This window comes from Orbicella franksi, chromosome 4 (genome assembly GCF_964199315.1).
Source record: "Orbicella franksi chromosome 4, jaOrbFran1.1, whole genome shotgun sequence".
Taxonomy (NCBI): Eukaryota; Metazoa; Cnidaria; class Anthozoa; order Scleractinia; family Merulinidae; genus Orbicella; species Orbicella franksi.
Genome location: NC_138148.1, coordinates 32,547,006 through 32,566,762, shown reverse-complemented (window position 1 = coordinate 32,566,762; position 19,757 = coordinate 32,547,006). Strand labels below are relative to the sequence as shown.

At 41.7% G+C, this 19,757-nt stretch overlaps 1 protein-coding gene across 2 annotated transcripts; it reads left to right on the top strand.

The window, feature by feature from the left end:
• Positions 1 to 1,794: 1,794 nt before the first annotated feature.
• On the top strand, positions 1,795 to 17,588 carry LOC145484062 (endoribonuclease Dicer-like). 2 transcript variants are annotated; one of them, XM_081462666.1, is made up of 13 exons: positions 1,795 to 1,984; positions 2,091 to 2,425; positions 2,907 to 3,602; positions 4,704 to 4,913; positions 5,600 to 6,027; positions 6,556 to 6,725; positions 7,678 to 7,810; positions 9,518 to 9,733; positions 10,157 to 10,330; positions 10,766 to 12,835; positions 13,704 to 13,875; positions 14,689 to 14,761; positions 15,830 to 17,588. In XM_081462666.1, exons 2-13 carry the CDS (start codon positions 2,179 to 2,181, stop codon positions 15,975 to 15,977), a joined length of 4,737 nt encoding a protein of 1,578 aa, XP_081318792.1. In that variant the 5' UTR covers positions 1,795 to 1,984; positions 2,091 to 2,178; the 3' UTR covers positions 15,978 to 17,588. The 2 variants fall into 2 exon arrangements, with proteins under 2 accessions (XP_081318792.1, XP_081318791.1); XM_081462665.1 differs by having other exon boundaries at positions 1,795 to 2,425.
• Positions 17,589 to 19,757: the final 2,169 nt, after the last annotated feature.

Sequence of the window (19,757 nt, the reverse complement as noted above, 5' to 3'; positions counted from 1 at the left end):
TCAGAGCTGTTTTATACGGCACATATTCTTAATATGAACAGAGGTTCTCTTCATACAAGAAGTTTCAGGCGTATGCACCTCCTTGTCTTTAAATACCGGTTAACTAAAAATGGCTTTTCGGGCCCGAGAAGTTTCCGGGACTTCCGAGAAACGGGCCCCTGGGAACGAGGACTTCGCTATTTTCGTAGGTCGATTGCCGATCGACGTTTTCGAAAGTTTATTGATTTGTTCCGACGAGCCGCGGGGAGTACGATGTGATTGGTGCTTTCCTGAACATATACACGCCAACTTTAATTTCCAGCAGGAGAAATAAAACACACCTTTCTAGCCGTGTGACCACAGCGAAAATTGTCTTTGGGCTGGAGAAAATATTTGTTCGTCTTCACAACGCTCCAACCGGTGGCGAAGTGGATCTGTGAAGAGTCCCCGGCCCTCCTCTCTTCCCGCTAAAGTTCCTACGTTGTTACTTTTCTCATATTTGTATTACAATGTAATCCAACGTGCCGGGCACAAAATTGCACGAAATTTCCTCACATACCAGATTTTATTTTTCTCTCAAGCATCTGAGCGGGCCGGAATCCTAAATCCTCGAATTTGATTGGTTAATCATGCGCACGTGACCGGTCCAGCTTTTTACGATACGGCCCACCGGATTTTTTCCCGCTGCCTAAATTTCGCTCTTAAAAGTTTGCGGTAATCGTCAATCTTTTACCTTTTTTACACATCATCGATTAGTTAACGCAAGTTTATCTCTGTTCACTTTAAAATGGCAAGGAAAGTCACTGTAAGTAAATTCAGTTGAGTGTTTTGAAGTTGTGAGAGTTTGCTTAATTGTTTGTAGCTTGGCGCTGTATAATGGCGCGTAATCCTGTGTTTCGCTCGCCGTAAAATTTGAGTCAATTTCAGTCGAGTTTACCGCTCTGATCGTTGCTGTATTAAGAAGAATTTCTCTGGAATACACTTAATGAATTTCCTCGCTTTCTACCATTCAATTTACGGTAGAAAAGTGACGAAGTGATTTAAAAGCAACGACTGACAGAACTCGTTTTTGTAGTAAAACTTAAAAAACTTCGCACGAAATTTCACACCGCAAAAACAATTTTGGAGAACTTAACTGGTGAAATGAATGTAACTAGCACAAAGTAGCTCGAAAAAATCTGTCTTTTTAATACATCTTTTTTTGTCTACTATCTGAGTTACTCGCTCGTTGACAAGATTTTTTACAAATCGTTAGTAGACGGCGCGCTAGCCGATTCAGTGACAAGAGCTGCGTAAACCCATTTGTAATCTGTAGAACCAATTTACTGCAGGAAAAAAAAAAAATAAACATGTTATTTGCCGGCTTAGGGTCGGTCCGTATGGTGAAAAACTGTGACCTCGGGCTTGAAAATGCTGCCCTCGGCCGCAGGCCGAGGGTAGTATTTTCAAGACCTCGGTCACAGTTTTTCACCATACGGACCGACCCTAAGCCGGCAAATAACATATATATTTATTGAAATGCAAACGAGAAAATTTATAAACCGTTAATAGGGCTATTGAACGACTTTACAAAATCAAAATAAGATTAAAAAGTTCGCTGGCTAAAAAATTTCAAAAAAGAACGTGAGATTTCGGCTGTCAATCGTCAGCCTTCGACGGATAAAAAATGGAATGTAAAATGATAAAGTATATGAAATACGTTGGCAGACCAAATGTATCTGGCCAGTTAGAGCGTGACTTACTTTTAGCGTGACAATGGTTTGGACAAATGTTGCAACCAAAAATGAACACGTGTACAAATATTGTTTCCATCGGAGCCTTTGTTTCGCGAGCCATTCAGTGTTTTCTCGGAAATGTTTGTCAAAGGGCTGGAAATTTCTCGGAAAACGAATGATGTCATACTGAGTAGAATTTCGCTTAGCGAAGCATTTTTGTTCAACCCTTGGATGACTCCGAAGTTCGCTCGATCTTCGAAGGAAATATTGATGTTTCATGGAATGAGAAGGTGAAAAAGGTAAGAATCTTAACCCCTGTGGCTTGATAATATTCCAGACTGCCGATCGCCGATCATAGGCGTAATTTTAACATTTTTTATACGATCTTGGTTTAAGATTTCCGCGTTACGTTGATTGTATCGGAACTCGTAAAAGTACGGCCGTCTCTTCGGAACATCGTTCAGAATAGAATAAAGCGGCAATTATGGAAGAAGAGGAAAGTGAAACAATCATCGAAAGGGAAACCGAGCAAGAACAGGAAGAAAAATTTTTGGCGCGTCCTTATCAAGTAGAGTTATTGGAACGAGCCAAGGAAAGAAACACAATCGTTTGTTTGGGCACGGGAACTGGAAAGACGTTTATCAGCGTAATGCTCATAAAAGAACACGCTCACGAAGTTAGAGGAACATACAAGAAAGGGGGGAAAAGAACCTTTTTCCTTGTAAATACAGGTACGAGACTTTTGTTTATGTTTGAGCAAAATTAATGTTCGGGGGGGTTATGTTTAATGTAGGGGGAGTCGGTAAGGGCGTTTTTGCACACAACAATGCCGGTTTTTGTGGGAGCGCACTTTATGTCGGAGCTTAGATTTCTGGTACATAAGCAAAGTGAAAAAAAATAAAAATTCAAAGTACAACTTCAAACCCGGATCGATTGGCTTATTGATTGACTGGTACCTAACTCTTGTACTTAGACCTCGATTGGGTCATCCAGGATATAACATGTCATTCTCAGTACCTTTGGGTCCCGGCGTACAGAAAAGAATCGCGCGCGACGTTATCTATATCCCACGTTTATTTCATTTTGAGCTATTTGTTTGTCTAAGTCTTCTTTGACGCCGATTTCTGTCATTGGAAGAACAAACTCACCAGCCTTTTCAGAAGTCGAAAATAAATATTAAGTTAGCCTTTATCTATTTGTTTTTGTTTTCAGTTCCTCTTGCTAGCCAGCAAGCCAAGGCGATTGAGAAGCACACTGACCTGAAGGTAAAGCATTATGTTGGAGAGATGGGAGTGGATTTCTGGGACAAACCTACATGGGAAAGAGAGTTTAACGAAAGCAATGTGCTAGTCATGACTGCACAGATATTTGTCGACCTCCTGAGCCACGGTTATGTCCGTCTGTCTCAAGTGAATCTATTGATCTTTGATGAATGCCACCATGCTAAGAAAAATGATCCATACAAGCAAATAATGCAGTTCTTTGATTGCTGCCGGAGAGAGGCACACCCCAAGGTGATGGGCTTAACTGCATCCATAGTGAATGGAAAAGTAAAACCGTACAAAATTGAATCAGAAATAAGAGAACTGGAAAAAACTCTGAGGTCAACATGTGAAACAAGTCATGATGAAGATGTCGAGAAATTTGCCGCTAAACCCAAGGAAGAAGTTTTAACTTTCTCAAATCGAGCTGTTGACGATGATACAAACTTATTGATAACAATCCTAACGGATGTTTTGCGACCAGGCATTGATTTTCTTGGTGACTGTCGAGTGTCCGCCAGAGATGTCTTGGTGAAGAATGCACATTGGTATGCGAAGTTTGCTCTCAGGGAATGCCAAGACACCTTACAAGAATTGGGTCCTTGGGCTGCTTGCCAAGTGGCAGGATACCTAATCAAGGACTTAGGTATAGTACCCGTCCCATGGAGAGACGTTTAGCTGGGAAACCCCATGCCTCCAGAAATTCCAGTTTTGGTTCAAACTCTCCTTTAAAAATTTTTGGTCCTTGAGACCCTCCTTCCACTTGAAATTTTGAAAAACCCTTTTTGGGGTGGACATGGATATTTTCTGGCACCACACATTGGTAAATAATGCAAGGACCTAAAATATTCATGACCTTGCCCCCTACCACCTGTTGGTGCACTAAAGTGCCTACCTTTGCTCCAGTTCCCTTAACAACGAGTCGTTTTTACTTTAGACTCTCTACCCCACTATCATGTAATGGTAAAAGTTAAGTCTTTATACAAGCCAAGTGGCCTATCAGGCCAGAGCTTATCCCGGTTTCAGTAGCATGAAGCGACTAAGAATATTTCTATTCCCCCACCCAGATGGGATGCAAGTCCATCGCAGTTTATCTCCAGCATTAAATTCGCTGGTACCCATTTGTAAACCTGGTTAGAGAGAGGTACTGTGAGAGTAAAGTGTCTTGCCCAAGAAAACAACGCAATGTCCCCGGCCAGGGCTTCAACCTGGACCGCTCGATCTGGAGTTGAGTACATTAACCATGAGGCCACCATGCTTAGTCAAGAGTAATACCTGTTTGTTAAGAAGTATGCAGTGGTATTAAAATTCATGTTTTACATTCCTATGATATATATTTCAGGTTAAGGCACAGTAGCCTCATGGTTAGTTTGCTTGACTCCAGATAGAGTGGTCCAGGTTCAAGCCCCAATCTGGGACATTGTGTTGTGTTCTTGGGCAAGACACTTTACTCTCACAGGGCCTCTCTCCATCCAGCTGTATAAATGGGTACCAGAGAATTTTCTGTGGTTAACCCTGTGATGGACTAGCATCCCATCCAGGGGGAAGCAGAAAATTCTCCTAGTTGTTTCATGCTACAGAAATCGGAGATGAGTGCCAGCCTGATGGGTCATTTGTATGCAGTAGACCTGTTTCAAAATAACTAACCATTTCGGTATATGGGTACACTTTTACTAGAAAGGTTGTGTATTTGATTTGCACTTGTACACAAGGGCTTGAGACCAACTAAGGAGTAAATTTTTTTCAGACAGAGCATGCATGTTTCAAGATAGCCAACAGGGACGGATGTTTTGTGAGTTTAGTGCCTCCCAGCTGCGTCAACTACAAGGCGTCTATCGCAATTTTACATCTACCAGCTGCAGTGATGACTGTGAAGACAATGGACGATGCTACATCATGCCCAAGCTTCAGAAGCTTTTGAGTGTCTTAAGAGAGTCCAAGTATTCACTATCTAAAGGTGAGAAATAAACTTTAAGTTAACTCAGGGTTCAATTTTTTTCAATTTTAATTCAAAATTTTTAGACAGATTAAATTACTTTCTATAGTATTGTGGTTGTAAAATGACATAGGTCAACTTCAACCTTTGATTGAAAACTTCTGGGGTGGGAGGTACTCCCGTAAATTTCAGATACGTGTGGGCAACGAAGGGCCTTAAACCCTGGCGGTATTTAAGGATGAAGCAAATTGATACCCAAAACAAATGAATTGATACCCGAAAATGACACCCTGTTTAAGAGAAAAACAAAAACTACCAGTAAGAATGGGGTGAATGGATCAGCTCTATTTCTTTTCTGTGACATTTGAAGTTAAGCATCAAGAATAGACTTTGTTTTTCATTAAGCTGGGCATCCATGCACTGGAATTTTAGCTGATACTGACAGCTTACTATAGGTATCCTATCTAAGGATTACGCCAGGAACACAATGCCAACAGGAGCAAAAATGATACCCTATTTAAGGATCCCGAGCCTCCAAAACCATACCCTGTCCCATATGGCACATGACTATATACCCAATATATGGGAGTACCCCCCCCCCCCCCCCAGGGTGAAAAATCTATGTTGAGAAATAGAAGGTGTAATGTGTAATGTGTAACATCATTCCCTGAAAAGCGTTTTTGTATAGTACACTTATTATGTTGTAGACTCTGGTGAAGAGAATACGCTCTGTGGCATTGTGTTTGTGGAAAGACGCTACACAGCCCTAGTGCTTAGCAGACAGATTAATATTGCTGCCAAACTAGACCCTGAGCTAACATCCATCAAAAGCGATTTTGTGATTGGTCATGGAACAGGAGGGAAAGTCAACTACTCCAGTCACACTGAAATGAATTTCAAGAAACAGGAAGAGGTGCTCAGAAAGTTCAGAAGACGTGAATTTAATCTGCTGATAGCCACCTCTGTCGTCGAGGAGGGTCTGGACATTCCCAAGTGTAATGTAGTTTGCCGTTTTGATTTCCCGAAGAATTTTCGTTCCTATGTTCAGTCCAAAGGCAGAGCTCGTGCGAAAGATTCTAGATACTATATGCTGGTAGATGAAAAGTTGAAGATGGAAGCAATAGGTGAATTGGAGGTAATAAGTTATAATTTAACTAGCCTGCTTAGCAAGCATTCCAGCACAAATTAGAATTTCAGCATATTGGCTTCTTCTCCCCTCCTCCTATTTTAGGCACTGAGACACCTCAAACTGCACCCACAATGCGGAAACACTTGCGACGCAGGCCATTATAATTAAGAATACGTTCTAATTTTTGTCTATATTATTTTGCAAACTACTGTTAGTCTCAGGTAGTTAGACTAAATGATAAATGATTAATATGAGGCAAGTTTTTTGATTTAGATTACTAGCTAATACTAAGAGAAAGTATTACTCACTGGCTGCATAGCTTTACACCCCAGGAGTACCCTAGGAGTACAGTTTCTATGAGAAATTTACTATTGTGTAATCAATTCTCCATTTCTCATTTGTACTCAGGGTAAGAGAGGCAATGTAATAGCAGTCTCTTCAGTTGCCAAAAAATGATTTTTTTTGCTGATTAAGTTGAATTTTCTCCCTTTATTTGCTGAGCATTTACAATTTTTTCCAAACTTTCTTCTTCAGATGCTGCGAGAAATTGAAAATACCTTGTTGAGAATGTGTCATGATCGGACTGAACCAACAGATGAGGAGTGTAACGAGGCAGTGGACACGGACTTCTTACCTGCGTACATACCTTTGAAGGGGGGAGGAGCCCGGGTTACCATGAGTAGCAGCATTTCTCTCTTATCCAGGTAGGATTCAGGGGAGGAAAAAAATGGAAATCCAGTTGCCCAGTGGGCCAGTACATTTTAGTTTTCAGTTGCCCTCACTAAAAATGAAATATTACTTCCCCAATAGGCATGCAAGGGTCACAAGCAAAGTATAACTGGATCAGTTTTAAATTAATCCATGCTGCGTTGAACTCATCGTCTTGCTCATCTTGCAGTCATGAGTTTTTACTGGGACTAATTTCACCTGCCCACTGGACCACTAAGCTTCCATTTTCACTTGCCCAAGAGCAAAATGTTTAAATATTAACTTTCCCTGGACAATTGGACCTGGGTTTTTTTCCTGCCCTGGGATTGACGATTTCTTGGTCTTGGTCATCATGTTGTCATTTCTTGTAGAAAGTCTTTTCTAGTCCTTTTTAGGTTTAATGAGCCAGATGGCTTCTGAGTATTGAAGCTTAACTCCACAGCTGGCACTATTGCTACTACCTGCTCAAATGTGGGAAACATGGGTTATCCTGAGCAGGCAAGAATATTTGGTGCCGTCTTGCCTACTTGGGTAGCCAATCACAGCACACCTGAGTTGATTCATCTTGTCCACTCAAGGAATTAGCTTTGGAGTAATAGTTGGTACTGGCAAATTTAATGCTTGGGGTAACCCTACAATGGGCTGGCATCCCATCCAGGAGGGAGTTAGTTGGTTAGTTGCTTAATGCTGCAGAAACCGGAGTAAGCTCAGGTGGTTGGGACCCTCTGACCCTGAATGCTTATCAACTTCACAAGTTCACAATTATGGTAGTAAATAAAATTAAGTTCCCCCTGCATCATTGTGCTAGCAGTACAGAAATAGAATTTTAAAGACAATATGATATTAAGTATAATGGGAAATCTAAAACCATCCAAAGTATAATTGAGTAACATTTGGGCAAAATGTTTCCACCACTTACCCCCTTTTGTTTCCATTGTATGTCTTCAGATATTGTTCCAAGCTTCCAGGGGACCAGTTTACCCGTCCCAAACCTGTATACACAGTGGAGGAATGTGGAAAAGATTATTACACTTGCAAGCTGCAATTGCCCATTAACTGCCAGCTACGTGAAACCATCTTGGTATGTTGTAAAGGTCTTTGTCTTTTTCTTTGCACCATGAAAGCAATTGAAAAAGGCACAGCTGTTTTCATTTTAACTTGCAATTTTATTGTGGATTCTGTTTTTTCACTAGCCTCCCTGGTAATGACGTCTTGAAAAAAAATTGTTTTTTTTTAATTCTTAGTTGATAGACAATTTTTTCAGAGGATACCAAGTTTTTATGTCGTGAAAAATGGCTTAATTACTGCACGAGCAGGCTGTTAAAAAAGGGACATGATAAGAAAAGTACCTCCCTCCTTCTACACCATCACATCGTGTTTTTTTTTTCTGTTTGCGACAATAAATACTTCTTGCGGGATAAATTGCTGGCTTTGCACTGTTCTTTTTTTCTGTTTCATTTGGAAAAGATGCGATTTGTTATGGAAGGCAGAGCTCAACATTTCGTTGTCCTATAATTTGTTCCTTCTTTTTTTATGAGGGTGTCGATGAGGTTAACGTTTTAGCCTTTGATGATACGGTCGTTTTTTGCTATCGTAACTGCAGACAACAACAAAGTATGAACTGATTAACGTGTAAGAGATGATCAACTTTTTAGCGTATGAGGTACTTAACGGCCAAAGGGTGCTGACTTTCTAAGAGAACTAAATAACATTTCGCTCAAGAATTTATTTTCGGGATAACGTAGGTACTTTAAGCGCAACGTAGAGAGTGTGAAAGAGAAAGCTAGGGAGCTTGGTGTAAATTGCTTACAGTCGAAATTGTTTTGCTTGGCGAGGTCGGCTAGCCACAGGAGCAAATTATTACAGAAATTGTTCTTAGTGTTCAGTGTGCTTGTTTGTTTATAAAATTAATGGTCATAATGATCTTGAAAATCGCGTGTAGGAGTCCACAGCGGACTGATACTGATTGTGCAACACGGAGAACAAAATTCGTTAGTTTAAAAACTGCCGGATTTTGTTTTTTTCAATCATGACTTATTTTACAAACGGAGGTCATCAACAGCTCATGAGAGTCATCAGATCTAACAAACTAACAGTTTACTGACTAAATGAATTATTTTTAGCTGTTTACTGACCAGAGCTATGCCCCATTGAAACCCTTTTGTATTGCCTCGTTTTCTGATGGACAGTATAGGCCTGTCTTCCCTAGCAAACTGACCTATCTTTTATGTCATGTGTGTGAGGACTTCTTTTTTCCTCTACCTTTGCAAGAAAATGAAACTGTAAGTTGTTAGCAAATCCTTGTAAAGTGGAACCCCGTTGACACGGTCACCAACGGACCATGAAAATTTGGCCGTACTAACAGGGTGGCGGTATTAACGGGGTAGGGCCAAATTTCATGACTGGTCTATATTTTAAGTGTCATCTTGATAGATATACATCACAATTGCACTTCTACAAAACTGTTGTTTTTTTCAAAATAAAATCGGAATGCAGATACAAGTTTTTAAAAAAATGAAACTTCAATTAGTACATACAATATTAACCACAGAAAGATGAACATAACTGTTTCGAGTGGCCGTATTAACAGGGTAAAATTATGAACGATTATACCGGTTGGGATTTTAGATTGTGGCCATTAAGCGTATCACAGGGCGGCCGTGTTAACAGGGTTTTCTTTTATAAGAAAATGCATGGGCGTTTCGCCATGCCTGGAAAAAGTGGTCCTAGTAACGAGGTGACCGTAAGGCGGGGTTGCACAATAACAGGAATGATCTTTACCCAACAGAGTCCACCAATGCCGAGGAAGAACCTTGCCAAGATGGCCGCAGCTCTTTATGCCTGCGAAGAGCTTCACAAGATGGGCGAATTGGACGATAACTTACTACCTGTGTGTTCATCATCAGACGAGGAAAGTGAGTCAGAGGAGGAAGAAAGTGAATCTGGAGGGAAAAAGAAAACTAAAGCAGGAACGAAGAAAAGGCGGCGACGTTATGGGAGAAAGGTTAGGTGTTGAGCTTCAGGAGGCATCATTTCCGAATATGCCAGGAGTTTAAAATCTTGTTTTAGGTTTTGCTCATTTGGCTTGGTGTTACCGTTCCTTAGAAGAGGGGGCTCCCCTCTCGTTGATAGAATGTAAAGCCAAACGTTTTTGTGTTTTTCCGAAGCCTTTCCGAAGGCCGGCTAAACACCACCTTTTCCCTTAAGGTGGACTGAGAGAAAGGTCCTTAGTCTGAGTGTTTGGTTTTCGCAAACAGAAAAATGTTTCTCAAACGTTAATTTTGGTAAGGAAATAGAAAAATAAATCAGAAGCATTTTAGACAGACTTTCCACCATTCACTTTCATAAAAATGCTGAGAAAGTTCACCCCCTCCTTTCCCCTACACTCCCTCCTAAGGAAAATATCTGACATTTTTCTTCTACCCAGATCCCTGAGGTATTCATCGGCAGCTTGGTGCAGAAGGGTCAGCCCCATTTCCTCACGGTGATCACCATACGCATCACCAATCTCACCAGGCCCCAGGAGCTGGTTGTCAGCGAAGCAATGTTCCGGGATCACACTTGTAGGTTCGGCATGCTGACAAATAAACGTCTTCCAACGGTTAGTACTGGACTGTCTTCTAGTTTCATATCAGTGAAACTGGCATTATAATCGTAAGAATTATTTGTTCCATTTAGAGCGGTTTTCATTTGAATGTCGAAAAGTAATTGGTTTTGTATCACCACGCTACACAATTGGCTTAAAAAAACTCGTGCCACCTTTTTAACCAATCAGAAGCAAACCCAAAACCAATCGTAACACGTTCGCACACGTTTTCCCGCGCTTCGCGTCCGCCACATGTAATTACTACGAGTTTTGATTGGTTCGGTGGATTTTCTGTGTCCTTTGTGATTGGCTGGAGTGATTACTTTGGTTTTATGATACTCAATTGAAGAGCGCTCTATACGGCCAAAACTGCTTTCCTTTAAAGTAAGACACTTTGGCAAGTTACTTATCTTTTTGTAAAAATGTTACCTCATTTATTTGAATCTGCAGGTGCGATCATTTAAACTCTATCCTGATTATGGAGAAGTCAAGGTATCGCTTAGCTGCCAAGAATCTCCCACACCATTAGCCAAGAACGAGGTAGACTTTGCTACTGTACGCAAGTTTCACTGCCACCTCTTCACCCAAGTTCTACGCGTTCCTGTCGAAATAAAACCTGAAAGCGCGGATGGTTACTTCATCGTACTGGTGAAGGAAGAAGACGGAAGGAGAATTGACTTTGATCGCATGAGAGAAGAGCTTCAGAGGAATGTAGCCATTGAAGAAGACGTGGTGGTTAGAAAGAATTACGTTAAAGATCGCCGACGATATGCTGTTTTAATGGTACGGTTTGACCTTAATCCATTGTCACCGTTCCCGGACAAGTCCAAAGGCACAACGTATGAGCAGTACTTCCGGCAAAAGTATGGAGCATGCGTCACAAACATGGAACAGCCTCTCTTCGAAGCGAGAGAGATTTCTGGTCGAGTGAATTTCTTGGTGAACAGAAAACCGACAGGCAAAAGCAAACGCGATGTTATTATCCTTATTCCAGAACTGTGTGACGTGTTACCAGTATGTTCTTCTCTTCTCTGCGCGGCTCAGATTCTGCCTTCAATTCTTCAGCGTGTTAGCTCGCTTCTACTGGTTGCTGATGTCAAAGCTATGGTTGCTGGTGAGCGGGACGACAAAGATGAATCAAATCTACCGTCAATCGGTGCTGATGATGCTAACGATGAAAAGAAATTACTTGGTACTGATCAACGCAGTGGAAGAGAAGACGAATTCATGGAAATTGAAGATGACGGCACAGACGAAGAGTTCCTGGGACTTTATTCCGATCTCAAGTCGATGTTTCGTGGAAGCCGTGAGTCTGATGATCACCCTAACTCTGCCCTCGTCCTTCAGGCTCTGACCACCACCCACAGCGGAGATGCGATTAACCTTGAGAGGCTTGAGATGCTCGGAGACGCATTTTTAAAGCTTGCCGTGTCGCTTCATCTCTTCTGCACCTACAAAGACAAAGACGAGGGAAAACTGACGCATCGAAAGAAAAACCAGATCAGTAATTTGGCCCTGTTTCGTGCGGCGGCCAAGAAATCCTTAGCTGAGTATCTTCAAAGCACACAGCTCGCCCGTGATGTGTGGTGCCCCACGGGATGTCAGTTCGGCTATATTCCACAGGACAGCGACACCACCACAGCAGATGCAGCAATGGAGGTCGACAACGAAACAACCGGAGCTGGAGAGGTGGAAATGGAAATTGATGACGTGCAAGAGCGGAGCGCTGCTTACAGAGCGAATAGAAGGACGTTGAGGTCGGAGGTCGGCAAGGAAGTCTCCCAGGCGTCAGACACCAAGCAGGTGAACCTTGGTGGCAATGGAGAGGAGAGAAAGTTAAATGCTACTGAGCGTGCTCGCCAGAAATGTAACACACAGACCATAGGAGACAAGTCTGTAGCAGACAGTGTTGAAGCCCTCATCGGAGCGTATCTGATATCTTGTGGTTATCTCGGTGCGCTTAAATTCATGAGCTTTCTCGGTCTTAAAGTTCTACCTGAAGGTGATGCCCATGACGATTCTGATCCGTTTGCAGAGAATACCAGCCCGGGTTGTTACGCCAGATTTTGGCCTGATCAGGCAAATGCACCAAGACAACAGGATAGAGGAGACCTGATGTCTAGAATGATCGCTGGCTTGGAGAATTTTGAAGAAGACTCCATTAAGTACTCTTTCCACTCAAAACTACATTTGCTAGAGGCCCTAACACACGCTTCTTATCACCCAAATCGCATCACCACATCTTATCAGAGACTGGAGTTCCTTGGGGATGCTCTATTGGACTTCCTGGTCACGCAGCACTTGTACTTCCGTCACACCAAATTAACACCCGGTCAGCTGACGGACATTCGACAGGCCTTGGTGAATAACAACATCTTTGCAGCCATTGCTGTCAAGAACGACTACCACAAGTATCTCAAGCAGATGTCTCCGCAGTGGTTCAAAACTGTGGAGAATTTTATAAACAGACTGGACGATGAGGCTGAAGAGAAGAAAGAACAACATGGTCACTCTCATACGGTAGGAAGAAGTCAAAGGTGCTCAGTCTATTTTAGCCACGTACAAAACTAACTTTCAATTGAAAGAAAAATAGTAGTTAACTAAGATAGAAAAACGCCAAAGAGGTAATAACAAACCATAAAGAAACAAGGATGGTCAAGGATGGAGAAGATTAACACGGATTATAAAAAACGAACTTGAAAAATTTTAGCTAAACTTTTCAAGATGCGCGAACCGTGACGTAGTTCCTTTAATATCCGCCTTCCACGGTTGCCTTTTTTCATTTGCATTGCAATGTAATCCAGCGTGGATGCGAGGCAATTTAGGAAGAAAACTGCAAACTTGCCCAAAATTACCTCTCGTACATTTTGGATTATAATGTAATGCAAATGAGGAATGATAACCGTGAAAAGGGCATTGTGTTACTTCCGATTGTCGTTTCCTTTGTAGCTGTTATTCGAAGGACAGTGTTGCATGAAGACCCAAGCAATAGCTAGTGCGTAGCCTGTGTACATCTGGCTCCTCCCCTCAGAACAATTGGGGCGGATGTACGCAGGCTACTAGCGAGGAGACCATAGTTATTGTGACTTGCGTGACTTAGATACACGGAAATTCCCTGAATTGCGTGATTTAGACGCTCCCTTAAGAGTATTTATACCATGATGATTGGCTAAGATTACTCGGTCTCGCTTTCTGGTGAGTGCTTTATTTAAGCAACGCAAACGTTGGTATCGGTGAAAAGAGGTCGTTTTGTTAATGGTATTGGGTATAGCTGTACCTTCTGTACCCTCCCCCCGCCACCCTAACAAAAAATCACAAGGAGTACGTCCCCCACCGGAAATAATGTACACTCTGTAACAATCATGTGTCCTTACTGTTGGCTACGCAGGTCACTACAGACCCATTTATATTTGTCTCACAAGAAGACGAGGAAGGAATTGAGGCGCCTAAAGTTCTGGGCGACATCTTTGAATCCGTGGCTGGTGCGGTGTTTTTGGACAGCGGCATGAATTTGACCAAGATCTGGGGCGTGTATTACCGCATGATGAAACCTTACATTGGTAAGTCCGCAAGGAAACATGGGTAACATGTGGCCATCATTTTTTTTGTACAGTTCACTCCATTTCGACGAAAGATTCATGCACTCGACCACTGCCGATAAAAAATTCACCCAGGTTTAACGTGCCGAGAAAAAGCATGTTGCACGGAGAAGAAAATATAAGGCATACACACATCCCGAGAAAATAAATTGCCAAGTGCATAAAAGGGTTAAAAAAAATCGTGCCTCTACCAAATCACCCGCCCCCTCCCCCTCAAAAGTCAAATGGTTTACCCTTAAGAAACAGTTGACAGAAATTTATCTTAACGATTTGGTTAAAACTGATGAATCATTTTATGGAGTTTTCACTTCAGTTATGTTCTTATGGAAGGCCAGGGTGATTTGTCCAAACAAATGTCTTTAATTTAAATCACAATGATTTCCAACTTTGCAGCCCTTGATCCAAAGTCCTGAAAGTTCTTGGAATAGCGCACTATTTCATTTGCTTGCAAGTGTTGCCATCCGAGTTTTTAAAAGAGAACCAGGCAACTAAAGACAATGGCCCACATATCTGGAATAGAGAACTCCGCCATAACTTGTAGCCCGCGTACCTGGCGTGATGTTGCGCTCGAGTCCTTTTGTTTCTAAACGCGAGAGGCGAAGCTGCGAGGGGATTGGTGAGGAGTCGAGTTGAACTTCACTCGCGGCCTCTTCCCCGCAAGGGAACAAAATGGCAGCTCCATCGCCAAAACTCACTCGCTCGCGAATCTCGCCAGCTACGCAAGCTAATAACTTGAAGTAAACTGAATCTGATGTGTTATTGTTGTCCTTTCAGATCACTATTCAGTGAACATACCGCTCAATCCCATTAGGCGTGTTCATGAGGAAGATGAAAATGCTGATTTTGGGTACGTCTGCGACACTGTTCTGGAGTCATCGCTTTTGTTTTCATGTAGTGTTATTTTACCTTTATTAGCTGGATTCCATCATCGGCTGCGTGCAGTCTGTTTTATTCTGGAACTCAGGGAGGGAGTATGAGGCGAGGCATTTCAGACCAGAAGGGATTGGGGCGAGCAACTTAAAAATTTGATTTGGGACGGACCACTTTTTGAAGGGGTGGGTGGCGTGGGGGGAGGGAAGAGGTTGGGTAATTTTCTGGATATGAATTTATTTGCTCACCTTTAGATTGTGCATGATCTCTTTTTTGGTGGGCAGTAGCTTGTGGTTAGTAAAAAGCACTTACTCGATTTTTTCCAGACCTTTTTGCTGTGCGGGAATTTATTTTTTTTTGGAATTGCCGACCCCCTCCCCCTTCCCCCTCAAAGAAATAATGGTCTGTCCCTTATTCTTTGACAACTGCGACATCTTTTTTAGAACACTTCGATGGCTTCCTTTTCAAATGACCAATCAAAATACGAAAACTAAGAGGGGAAAAGTTGTCAGACTCCACATTTGCGTTCTGGCAATTGAAGAATTGACATCTCTGCCTTCCACAGAGATTTCAATCGATTTTCTTTAAGCAATAGACCACAAGTTTTTATGGTTTATAGGCTGATAAACCACGCGGGATGTTAGACGAACACGAGAAGAATTCCTGAATCACGAGCCGCAGGCAAGTGATCTACGAATTCTTCGAGTGTTCTGCCCATATCCCAAGTGGTTTATCATGCCTCTAAACCATAGAAATTTGTGGTCTATTGCTTTTATATAATAATTCAGAAGACACGCGAAAAACCATGAGTTTACTGGCACAATAGACCATAGCTGATTGACCAATCAGAGCGCGTACATTTATTTGATTATTATATAAAGTTTAATACGAAACCATCCGAATATTGTCAGGTAGATATCAAAACGTTGTCAATATTAAATTCAAAACTTATCAGTTGGCAACCGTTTGTTTCCTGATTGTTCGGCTACAGATTAATTCTTACTTCTTCAGTTTGACATGTATTTTGTTTTTTATTCTTTCGTAGTAAAGCGGAGAAGCTTCCCGATGGAAAAATCTCTTGTACGCTGGGCGTGCACTGGGGACAGTTCGTGGGTAGGGGAGCCAACTTCAAAATAGCTAAAGCTACCGCTGCCAAGTTTGCAATGAAGGCGCTGCTCGAAGAGAGAGCTTAGTGGGAGCATGCCTCGCTGAATGTGCAGGATTGAATGGCCTTCGTCGAGTGGAGCCTTGAAGCCAGCAGTAATGCTGCCGGATCAGTCTGCACCAAAGATGTCTTAATGAATTGCAATTGAAGTTTTTAATGTCTTCTTGATAAATTTAAACAAGTTTCTTATGTTATACACCCTATCATAGCAATTGCAAAGACTGCACAAATAAAATTAAGTTAGCCTGCTGTTACGAGTATCGTTGTAGAGCAGGTTTGTTTCCAGACAGAACTTAGGATCGCCGGTAACAGCAACAAACTAATTTATTTCCGTAAGATAACTTCACGAATTTACAGCACTAAGCTTCTTCAAATTTGAATCAATCTCTCTTACAGCAGAACCTCTCGCTCTAATATACGTGAGGCTTAAAGTTCTAGAAACTTCTATTTGGAACTAGATTAAGTAGTTTGACACAGTTTCTAATCTGAGTAATGACATAAGGATTAGAATGTTCTGGAATGTCCTTATACAAATTGGTCACGGCTGAATGACTTCAGGTTCTAGATTGTTCTAGAACTAGACTTAGACAATTTTTCGTAACACCTGCGAACAGGCTCCCGGCGAGCGCGAACGAAACCCCGATCGTTTCGCTCTCCGAATTCTTCAGTTTCGCTCTCGTCGGTACGCTTCGCTCGCCGAAATTTTTTTTCCGTCCTCGCTATGAGCCTGTTCGCAGGCTAAACTAAGTGCACTAGAGGCCCATGCAGCCGGATCTTATCCCACTTTCTGTATCATTAAGCGACCAGGAGTATTTCTACTTCCCCCTGGATGGGATACTAGTCCGTCGCAGGGCTACCCCCAGCATTAAATTCGCCTCACTGTGAGAGTAAAGTGTCTTGCCAAAGAACACAACACTATGTTCCCAGCCAGGGCTCGAACCCGGACCCGCGCTCAATCCTGAATCCAACACACTGACCATTAGGCTACCGTACCTCGCCAGTTTATGAAGTGGAACTTCCATGACAGCGAGAAGTGCCCCCTAAACGACCGTGTCCCCTGGATTGAGGTCAGATGAGTGTTGTAATTAATTAACTTGCGAAGGAATAACGCCTGTTTTCTTGACTTGAAAAGCAGATGCACGACTTAAATTGCAGCAGTAATCTTAGGCCGTTGACACTTGTAGATAACTGTAATAGCTCATCGTTAAGAAAATTAACAACGTAAAATGACAATGTACATTTTCAGTCCCAAGAAATTCGAGCCTGATGTATTTTTTGAATACTCTGTCTGATCCAAATAAAAATAATCACAATTTTACTCCGGGTGTATGGAATCATTTTAAGGCTTTTGCCGCGCAGCCACTATTTCTTTCAAGTCAAAGAGTTTTAGAGCTTTTGCCGCGCAGACATTTTGAGGTTGTTCAAAGCTACTATTTCTTTCAAGTCAAAGAGCTAAAATTGATCTGGTTACTGTGATCTACCCACTTTAATTTTTGGTTGTTAATTCCTATCTTCCTGCACACGACCCGGCACTGCCGAAAAAAAAATTCACGCACGTTCAGTGAGCCGAAAAAAGCAGGCAAAATTTAAGATCGTGATCAGTTTCTTAAAATTTGGTAAATCGGCAAATTGGTGGCGAAATTTAATTTTATTGATCAGTAAATGAGCGTTATCGATGCAAATTTACAGTGCGAACGCCAATTAACCAAGGCCGCCCGACAAACTTTTCTGCAAATTTAATGAATAAAAACCGTTGACGTTAACAATAGTTTTCCAACAAATTATCGATGAAATTGATCAAGCTGTACATTGCAAAAGCAACAGATTTGTGGCCATTTTGATTGGTAACTATTTTAAAATTTCAACTTAAAATTATCTACCTTGCTACGTTTGGAATGATCTTCCTTGGTTCGTTTTTAGAACATATAAATGATCAATGGTCGAATTTTTTAAGAAAAACGACCTTTAACCCTATAAAATTTTTCTGCGATAAGAGAGACGGTCATTCCAAACGCGTGAGGATGGAAATAATTGACCTGCACCTAGAATGCGTTTTTGTGGGACAATATTACTAAAAACCGCCGCCAATTCCTCAAATAATGGCTATTTTCCGCTCAACGCCACATGATATGTTACGTGACCTGTCAGAAGCACCAATTCTACTTTAAAATGTTCACGCCACGTCATGCATCGTGCGCGCGCTAAGTAATAAAATGAACAATGATAGGGCAGATGGCCATTGCTATAGCTTTGCCTGGATTTAACGATCTTGGACGTTCGGTGACCCCTGGTTTTCTTTTAATGGATCATTTTCTCTACCGATTTACTGGGTTTAGCGAAAGAATAAATAAAATGTATCGACTAGAAGTTTGCAAAATACGCCATCGAATTCCGTTCCAGTTTAGCTCTTCGTTTATCTGTGCGGCGGTTTCAAATGCCTCTTGAAGAGTTACGTTTTGTGAAAATGTTGGCAACATTTGGAATTATTAACGAAACGAATTCACTTAAACAAAATATTACGAGGAGAGTTTGTCTCCGTTGATTCATCTTTGATATTTTAAGCTAAAAACTCCGGCGGAGACCATCCTGATTTACGCGTGCTAATTTTTCAATACCAGACTAGCTTTCCACTTGCTTTATATCTGAAACGAAGTCCGTGTTTTCTCCCGACTTTGCATCACATAGGCCAGAATTTTCACTTGGAGGAGTTGAAAAGTGTGTAAGAGATTGTCTGATATTCATATAATACAGTATTTAACATCTCTGACCATTTGCAAAACGTAATTTTAAAACGATTGTGCTCAGGATCCACGGACTGCCATAAAATGTTTATGCTGTTCCAGGCTCTCCGTCAGTGGGAACGATCGGGGACGACGAACGGGTTCTGGACGCTTTTTCAATCATCCTCAATGATCGAGACGGGACCGAGAGCCTGGAACTGATAAAATTTTTATAACCTGAGTTTTACGTGCGAGACGACTCGAAACGTCGCTTTTTCCTCTTGAGACTCTTGAGAGTCCTTGGACATGCCATGGAAACGAGTTGCAAAAAATTGTCGTAAGTTAATAACATCTTTTAACGGTTTCATTAAGCACGAGACCTAGTAATTGCTATTAAACTATTTTCCGGCCCATGGAGCCCCAGATTTTTCTACCATCCAGACTCGAGCCAGATCCCAGTCCCAGCGCATAAAATTTCATCCATAGGCGTACGGGCACCTTCGGATTATGAGGGCGGTGACCTTGTTGGCCGAAAAAATTAGACAATGCTCGAAAGCGTCAGTGTTGTATAAACGCATTCAAATAGCAGTAAAAACAAAAACGTTCACAATTCTTGCGTCTAATGAAACTATTATCATTCCGAAAATATAGTGGAATCCCGAGTTTTTGAACCTCCATGGGAAACGAAAATTGTTTCGAAAAATCGGATAGTTTGCGAAATCGGGGGTAAAACTATGATGTTTGACTGAGGAGAGGAAACGACTTTTGGTTCGAGTTATCGGAAGGTTTGAAAAATGAGGGTCCGAGAAACCGGGATTCCACTGTAGTTATTTGAAACCTCGCGACCTCGATCGACAAGCAATACACCAGCTCAAAAGCAGAGTTATAACAGCAATCTTTAATAAATAAATTTGCTTTGCACAGGTTGTCCGTTGTCGAGAAAGATCTTACATATTAGAAGCTACAATTTAACTGTAAGCCGTTTATTTTTCAGGCCATGAATTCTGAAGTTGTTCTTCATTTTCAGCTGTTGATGATTTTGAAATTACCTTCACCATTCACGACGCTTGTACTAATGCTCCTTTAAG